The sequence below is a fragment of the Otolemur garnettii genome, unplaced genomic scaffold (genome assembly GCF_000181295.1).
Source record: "Otolemur garnettii isolate 467f Iridium unplaced genomic scaffold, OtoGar3 scaffold00118, whole genome shotgun sequence".
Taxonomy (NCBI): domain Eukaryota; kingdom Metazoa; phylum Chordata; class Mammalia; order Primates; family Galagidae; genus Otolemur; species Otolemur garnettii.
In genome coordinates, this window is record NW_003852513.1 from 2,053,776 (window position 1) to 2,063,203 (window position 9,428).

General features: G+C 40.7%; 1 protein-coding gene across 1 annotated transcript in view; it reads right to left on the reverse strand.

The window, feature by feature from the left end:
- RRAGD (Ras related GTP binding D) overlaps positions 1-9,428 on the reverse strand; it is a 43,323-nt gene that overhangs the window by 1,941 nt on the left and 31,954 nt on the right. Inside the window, exon 6 of the mRNA XM_003797518.2 lies at positions 5,026-5,174. Within this exon, the coding sequence (XP_003797566.1) occupies positions 5,026-5,174 (149 nt within the window). The remainder of the gene's footprint in view (positions 1-5,025; positions 5,175-9,428) is intronic.

Genomic DNA, 9,428 nt, shown 5'->3' on the forward strand with positions numbered 1-9,428 from the left:
AAAAAAAAAAAAAAATCTTAACTCACTTATAATCTTTGTGCATTTCAAAATGTAACAGTAATTTTACTGTGTTTGGGTTTTAAAGGTAAAAAAGCAAAAGTTCACAACTGAGGTCTTTAAAGGAAAGAAACATCATAAGTGTTTCCTATTTTCAACCCTTTCATTAAAGGTAGCTGAGAATACAAGAATAGAGACATGAAGAAAACAAACACTATTTTTATCCACAGTTAATATAGTCCCACATCCTTCTCTGGTTTAGAGGTCTCAATCCTACCTGCACATTAAAAACACCCACATTATTTTTTAAAAATTAATAAAGTCCAGGTCCATCTCCCATAAATTCTGTTCTAATTGTTGGGGGGAGAGAGGGCATAGCTATCTTTTTTTTTTTTTTTTTAAAGAAAATCTTTTTTATTTTTTTGCAGTTTTTGGCTGGGGCTGGGTTTGAACCCACCACCTCTAGCATATGGGGTTGGTGCCCTACTTCTTGAGCCACAGGTGCTGCCCCAGCTATCTTATTTATTTATTTATTTGAGATAGTCTCATTTTGTCACCCTCAGTAGAGTGCTCTGGCGTCACAGCTCACTTGTTTTTAAGTTTTGTTGAGACAGAGTCTCACTTTGTTACCCTTGGTAGGGTGCTGTAGCATCATAGCTAACAGCAATCTCAAACTCTTGGGCTCAGACAATTCTCTTGCCTCAGCCTCTGGAGTTGCTGGGACTACAGGTGCCTGCCAAACGCCCAGCTATTTTTTTCGAGACAGAGTTTCACTCCATTGCCCAGGTAATTTTTTTCTCTTTTTTCAAATAAAGATGGGTTGGGGGCCCGTAGGTCAGTGAGTAGGGGCACCGAACACACACACCGAGGCTGGCAGGTTTGAACTCAGCCCACGTCTGCTAAAGAACAACTGACAACTGCAACCAAAAAATAGCCGGTCCTGTGGCGGGCGCCTTTAGTCCCAGCTACTCAGGAGGCTGAGGCAAGAGAATCGTTTAAGCCCAAGAGTTGGAGGTTGCTGTGAGCTGTGACGCCATAGCACTCTACCAAGAATGACATAGTGAGACTGTCTCAAAAAATAATAGTAATAAACGAATAAATAATAAAATAGAGATGGGTGGGGGAGGCATCTCACTCTGGCTCAAGCTATTCTCCTGAGCCCAAGGGATCCTTCCACCTCAGGCTCCCAGAGTGCTAGGATTACAGGTGTGAGCCACCACCCTGGCCAGGATATCACATTTTCAACCCACTCTCCTTCCCAAGGTGCCTATAATCTGCATTTAATTTCAATCCTTTTCTTTCTACCAAAATAGTTGTGGAGATCATTAAGGAAAACTCAGAGACCAATAGGAGGAAAAGATAACCAAGTGCTGATTACCAGCACCAACAGGACCCAACAACACTTGAGAATAAAGCACCAAAAACCAAGTCAAACCTCTCCCTACATTCATAAATTCTCTTTCACCATAACTACATGACAGGCAGGATGATCAACTCATCCATTTCCCTGCAACTTTCCCAGTTTTAGCACTGAAGTTTCTCTATCCTAGGAACACCCTAAGTCCCAGACAAATGGAGGTGGTTGGTCACCCTAAAAAGCACACATGTCAACACGATGACACTGAATATGAAGTCTGCCTACTTACATTTCTTAGCTGGAACATTAAAATGAATAAAACTGTGACCTATTCACTGTGAATAGGTCTCAAATTTAACAGTATTATACAGTATTATACCAGTGTTAATTCTCTGGTTTTAATAACTGAACTAGAGTGTGTTAAGATATTAACATTATGGGAAGCTGGATGAGGAATATATGAAAACTATGTACTCTTTTTACAACTTTTCTGTTAAGTTTAAAATCAGTTCAAAATAAATAAGCTCTCAAGGCTGACTCTGATGTTCCCTCAATTTAAGAACTTCCTGCCATCCTGCATGGTTTTGGGGCTGTAGTTACATTATATTTACTTTCCTTAGCTTCCAAAATCAAGGTGAAATAGTAGTCACCAATAAATTTGGGAAATCTCTTTAACCAAGGGAATGTACGCTTATAATGGTTACACACACACACACACACACACACACCCCTAGGTCTGTGTAGAGAGAAGTTCTGGTAGTGTGACCATGAGAGAAAGTCACTTATATTTTCTGGGACTGAGTAAAATCATGTGTAAAATTAGACTGAAAAAAGGTATAGTATTGGTTACCTTCAAAATCTCATGAATCTATCATAATCTCTTCTAGATTCTAGCCAAATGAAAATGTAAAGTAAAGATGAACACCATTTAAAAGTTTTAAGGACAAATGACACAAAAGGCAATTTGGCAGGTAATGGTAAACACAACTTCACTAAGAACAAAGAAATGTAAATAATATACTAGTTTTCAATTATTAACTTTTTAAAATCCCAATACCCAATATTGACAAGAATACAGTCCAAACCCAGAGAATCTTCCTGAAGGACATTATGATAATATGCATTAAATATCAGAAAATGTGCCAATCCTTTCCATCTAAGTAATTCCACTTGAAATTTTTCCTGAGGAAATAACCAAAGTTGCACACAAATATTCAGTGCAAAGGTCACCATAGTATTGTTCATAACATCAAAATTTAGAAACAGGCTGGGGTCTGTGGCTCACAACTATAATCCCAGCACTCTGGGAGGCTGAGGCAGGCTGACTACCTCAACTCACAAGTTCAAGACTAGCCTGAGCTAGAGTGAGACCACATCTCTAAAAAAATAGCTAGGCGTTTTGACGGGCACCTGTAATCCCAGCAACTCCAGAGGCTGAGGCAAGAGAATTGCCTGAGCCCAAGAGTTTGAGATTGCTGTTAGCTATGATGCTATAGCACTCTACCAAGGGTAACAAAGTGAGACTCTGTCTCAAAAAAACTTAGAAACAATATAAATGTCTAAAATAAAAGAATCAAACACAATTATTAAAATGATGTGGTTAAAATAACTTAGTGAGCTGGAAAGATATCTGTAATAATTTAAGTGAAGGTTATGAAGTAGTATTTATCCTACAATATCACTGTTCTTTTAAAAAGTATGTACACAAGTATACATGCAGGGAAAAGGCCAGGAAGTTATACAGAAGTATTAAAAGTGATCCGCTGAGTGAATTTATCAATCATTATTATTTTGGCTTGGCACCTGTAGCTCAGCAGCTAGGGTGCTGGCCACATACACCAGGGCTGGAGGGTTCAACTCCAGTCCAGGCCTGCCAAACAACAATGACAACCACAACAAAAAAATAGCTGAGTGTTGTGGTAGGCACCTATAGTCTGAGCTACTTGGGATGCTGAGGCAAGAGAATTGCTTAAGCCCAAGAGTTTGAAGTTGCTGTGAGCCTCAACAGCACAGCACTCTACCAAGGGCAACATAACGAGACTCTGTCTCAAAAAATAAATACATAGGCTTGGCACCTACAGCTCAGTGGCTAGGGTGCTGGCCACATACACCGGAGCTGGTGGGTTCAAAACCAGCCGGGGCCTGCCAAGCAACAATGATAATTACAACCAAAAAATAGCCAGGCGTTGTGGCAGGTGCCTGTAGTCCCAGCTTCTTGGGAGGCTAAGGCAAGAGAATTGCTTAAGCCCAAGAGTTTGAAGTTGTTGTGAGCTGTGATGCCATAGCACTCTACTAAGGGCATTGTAGTGAAACTCTGTCTCAAATAATAATAATAATTAATTAATAATTATTTTGTGCCTAGGTTTCTAAATTTCTAAATTAATCTGTTAATTTTGTAATAAAAATCTAAATTATGGCCAATGAATTAGGAAAATCTTGTTATATGCATAAGTAAAAACAACAGGATATAAAATTAAATGGGTAATATGGCCCCAATTTTATTAGAAGAAAGAAAACTGTGATAAACAAAAGGAAGTAAAGGGAGAGGGAGGAAAAAACCTCAAACATTTAACATCAGTTTAGCTACAGACGGTGAGATGAGTGGTCTTATTTTGTTCTTCATACTTTCCTAAATTTTCAGAGCAATTTTATGTTGAACATGTATTGGAGACAAAGGCTATTTCAGTAAATGTTACTATTGCCACTTTATTGGAATTGTTTTTCACCCAACACATTAGTAAACCATACCCTAGTTACTCACAAAAATCTCTAGCCACAGCACATCCCAATTTAGGATGGAGAGGGAGAATGAGGTTAAATGCTTTTATTTCAAAATAAAAACTGGCTCGGTGCCCGGGGCTCAAGTGGCTAAGGCGCCAGCCATGTACACCCAAGGTGACAGGTTCGAATCCACCCCGGGCCCGCCAAACGATAATGACTGCATTATTGGCTGCAACCAAAAAATAGCCGGGCGTTGTGGCGGGTGCCTGTGGTCCCAGTTACTTGGGAGGCAGAGGCAGAAGACTCGCTTGAGCCCAGGAGTCGGAGGTTGCTGTGAGCTGAGATGCCACAGCTCTCTACCCAGGGGGACAGCTTGAGGCTCCTGTCTCAAAAAAAAAAAAAAAAAACTGAATTTGGTCCTAAAAAGATAGTTGGTGAAGTTACTAAGTATATTTCATGTCTTCCCTTTCAGAATCAGGATACTATCCCTGTGTTTTAAGACTCAGAGAATAGAAAGGCTGAATAGGAGTCCAACACCATCTAGCTTTAACAAGGTATAAAGCTGTCCCCTTCTTTACATGAGAACAAATGGTCACCTAAGACCTTCCAGGGGCAGGGCCTGAGCCTTCCACATAGGGGGAGGGGCAATGCAACCCCTGCCCGCTTCCCAAACACAGGGGCTAAGAACCTGGCAGCATCGCCTGGTCCTGCTGTCCCTGCACCTCGGTCACAGCCACACCTCCAGGAGGTAGGCTGGCCACAGATCCAGGAGTCGCATGGCCGCATAGGGGCTCACCCACCTCTAGCTTACCTGGGGCTGCCAGCCAGGGGACTGCACTACAGGATGCAAGTTCAAGGAGACATGGCACTGCCCACTCACATTCAACAAACAAGAAATGCAGTATCAGTCTGGATTGAAATGCCTCTTTTAAATCACACCAAAACATTACCTTTTCTTTCAAAGCTTTCCTCTCTGACAAAGCAAACGAGAGCCAGGAACTTTGTCACCTCTTTTAAATAAAGAACTGTTGTATTATTCAGCTTTATAATGGCTGTTGATTCCTTGTCATAAGGGGTTCCTGCTCCATCTTCTTTGAGACTAAATGGGGACAGAAACCAAAACGTATTTGACCATTGAGAAAGAACTACATATTGTAAGCCAGTGATAGTGACCAGCTTTGACACACACACAAATGATAATCATAGTTGTTTACACTTGCAATGCCTTTCAGCAACAGATCTCAGAAACACAATTACAAGAACAGACACAGTCCAGACAGTTGTGTGGTGAGGGTCTGCTGCAGCCACTTTGCAGGGACCTGAGGAAGGAAGGTGGCGTGGAGATGAGCACGGAAGAGGTGAACACCCCCTCCTGAGTGGTGTTCTCATGACAGAGCAGCCAGCTGTCAAAAGCCTGGCCACAAAAGACCACAGAAGCTGGAGAACTGCTGCAAATTAAAGGGATCTGAGGAGTCATGACAGCCACATGCTGGACTGGACCCTGGACCAGGGAAACACTGCTATAAAAGATAGAAGGGGGACGTTGGTTAAAGTATGGATGTAGTCTATATATGAGATGATAATGTAGACATGCTAAATTTGCTTAATTTGATAACTGAATTGTGGTCCTTGTTCATAACAGATACATGCTCAAGTAGTTAGGATCATGTTGTCTAAACTTACACTCAAATGGGTCACTAAAAACAAAGAGACAAGCAAAATGTATTAGAAAAAGAGATATAGCACATATGGCAAGTTGCTAAAATGGGGAGACCCAGGGCAGCATAGGTAGGCGTTCACTGTATCACTATTTTTTTTTTTTTTTTGCATTTTTGGGCCAGGGCTGGGTTTAAACCTGCCACCTCTGGCATATGGGGCCAGTGCCCTACTCCTTTGAGCCACAGGCACTGCCCTTTCTTTTTCTTTTCATTTATTTATTTTTTTGTTGTTGCAGTTTGGGGCTGGAGCCAGGTTTGAACCTGCCATCTCCAGCATATGGGGCTGGCGCCCTACTCCTTGAGCCACAAGCACCACCCACTGTATCACTCTTGAACATTTTCTGTAAGTTTGAAATTTTTTCAAAATAGACAGCTAATATATTGGTCTACTTAAGGAAAGTGTGGTCTGTAAACACAAATGTCTTGGGTTTGAATCCCAGCTCTGCTATTTACTATACAAACTTGGACAAGCTGAGTAACGTGAGTCTCAGTTTACTCACATTATACTAACAGTAATTATTTCGAAGTTTCCTAACGAAGATTAAATGAAAAAATGCATATATAGTGCTAAGCATAATGTGGAGAACATGAAATGTACAACAAATGATAATTGCTATTATTATTATGGCTTTGCTGATCAAAACTGGATCTTTTGAAGACACTGTTGTAATAAGAGTTACAAAATCCTTTCCTCATAGGCAAAAAATACTTCCCTATACATTTTCCCCTTATCTATATATAAACTATCCATAGATTTTCTGATAAATTTTTACTCCTTAAGTTATGAAAAACTGACCAGAAACTTGACTTAATTGGAACTGTGCTACACCTCATTATTTTCACATTAAGTTAGCATTTATTAAACATTTACCTTAATTCTTCTCTTTTTTATTTTTTTTTTTTTGAGACAGAGCCTCAAGCTATCCCCCTGGGCAGAGTGCCATGGCATCACAGCTCACAGCAACCTCCAACTCCTGGGCTCAAGCGAGTCTCCTGCCTCAGCCTCCCAAGTAGCTGGGACCACAGGCGTCCGCCACAACGCCTGGCCATTTTTTGGTTGCAGCCGTCATTGTTGTTTGGCGGGCCTGGGTTGGGGATTTGAACTCGCCTGCTTAGGTGTATGTGGCTGGTGCCTTAGCTGCTTGAGCCACAGGCGCCGAGCCACCTTAGTTCTTCTCATGTCTTACCCACTGTTTGCTGTAAGAACCTCTAAGCTAGGTACTGAGGAAGCTGAGGCTGGGGAAAATCAGGTAACTTGGGCAAAGCAGATGACAGGGGTAGAACCAGGACCTCAAATGGAGAGCTAATTTTTAAGTTAATGCTTTAATTTTATAAACACACAAGGGGGTAGGGCGACAAGCCACATGTCATAAAAAGCCTGAATTATAAGGATATTTTAAGGGAAATGAAGGCTTTTAGTTTTGAGAGTATTTTGAACTGCTATATCTACCATATACATGGCCATTTAAAAGTAAACTGTAGAAGTTACTTTTCTTAAAAAAAGCATTCAACTTACTATAATCCACCAAAACATTAAAGAAAAATCTTTCAAGTATTGGACCTCAAATGCTAAAGATGATTTCACAAGACTCTTAACTTCCATTCTACTATTTTTAGCTACTGTTTTTTGCTTATAAGTAATGCTCTGAGAACAATAAACTGAAACATTTGAATTTTTTTTACACGATAAAGAAAACTGCCTTTAAAATTTCCAATTAGGCTAAGTGGCTCATGCCTGAAATACTAGCACTCTGAGAGGCTGAGGCAGGCGGATCCTTTGAGTTCAGGAGTTCAAGACCAGCCTGAGTAAGAGCCAGACCCCATCTCTACTAAAAATAGGAAAACCAGCCAGGTGTTGTGGTGGGCACCTGTCATCCCAGGTACATCCCAGGAGTTAGAGGTTGCTGTGAGCTATGATGCCATTGCATTCTACCCAGGGCACAGCGAAATTCTGTCTTAAAAAAAATTAAATAAATAAAATTTCCAATTAAAGATAATACTATGTAGTCATTAAATACTATTTATTAATAGCACTAAATAACAGGAAAAATTTTAGGAGATAATTAATGTTAAACGAAAAAAAGCAGGACAAAAAAATACACTGTATATATAGCCGGGTGTTGTGGCGGGCGCCTGTAGTCCCAGCTACTTGGGAGGCTAAGGTAAGAGAATCACCTAAGCCCAAGAGCTAGAGGTTGCTGTGAGCTGTGATGCCAAAGCACTCTACCGAGGGCAATGGAGTAAGACTCTGTCTCAAAAATAATAACAATAATAAATGGACTATATATACAAAGTAATTTCATTATCCTAAAAATTACACATAGAAATAAGAGTAAAATATATAAAAAATGTTAACAGTAACTGTCTGTATCTACATGGCAAGATAATGGGCTATTTTAATTTTATTCTTTTACTTTTATTTTCTACAATGAACACATGTTATTTTCACAACCAGAAAAAAGTAAGCAAACAAATAAGAAAAATAAAAGAAACTCCTTACTAAAAAAAAAAAAAAAAATCACAAGTAGAAATTGGTACGGTTTCATAACTGCAAAGACTATGTTCTACTTCTGAAGTTTTCATCCGCAAATGTGAAAACACAAGAGGGCCGTATTGCACAGCTTGTGTGGGGTATACTTGTAAGCCTGCTGGGGAGAGTCAGAACCTCAGCGGACAGATCCCTGAGACATCGGGTCACCTGCTTTGCACTGGTCGCCACTGGACAGCTGGGAAAGCAAGGCAGGGCAGCAAGACCTCTGGTTACCAGCCACTTCCAGCTGCAGTGACTCAGAGGGCCCCGGGCTCCGCTCACAGCCCTGCCTGCCTCTAGCCATCTCTCCAGCAAACAAGCTGGAGAAACTCCAGCCCTCACAAGCCATTTGTGACCCACACTGGTTCTTACTGACTCCTGTGGGTTCTCAGGAACACTGTACTCCACATAGAAAAACAATGTGATGGCAAAGCCCAGCTTCCTCCTCCCACTCCCTCTCCCCATGTTTGTTTTAACTCCGATTAACATCATTTACCGGAACAACTTACCACTTACATCTAATTACCATATGGCACAATAATGATCATGCCTATCGTTAAATATGAGCCAGTTTAACTGTGTTGCTCATTGTACTTGATTACCTCGGCAATCTAGACTGTAATCAGCACACATTCAGCTCCCATGACTATTTCAAGGTTATCCACTTACAGTTTCAAAATACTAGAATACTGCAGGGCAGTCTTCTTGGGCAATAAGGTCTATTACTGAAGCTAGATAGCAGTGTTTAATAATAACAACTTACTAAAATAAATTATGGCAACTAAATTTATCCAGGGCCTACCAGGTTAAGGCACGTGATGAGCCTTATGAAGTTCATGCTCACTAAAATCCTATGAGGGTTTTCCTATTTCATAACAGAAGGGACTTTGGGGGTGTGTGTGTGCACGTGTGTAACAAAGTTAACAGAGAGAATCTGAACTGAGTGGGAAAAGGATTTTCAAACAGGAAAAAGAAATGATAAGATCGAGACTCTTGCAGAGCCGTGTGAGGCAAGCCACAGTGAGTATAGAGGAGGATGAACCAAAGCTTTGCCTCACCAATGACTGGGTGAGGACACAAGAGCGGGTATGAACAGACAGCAACA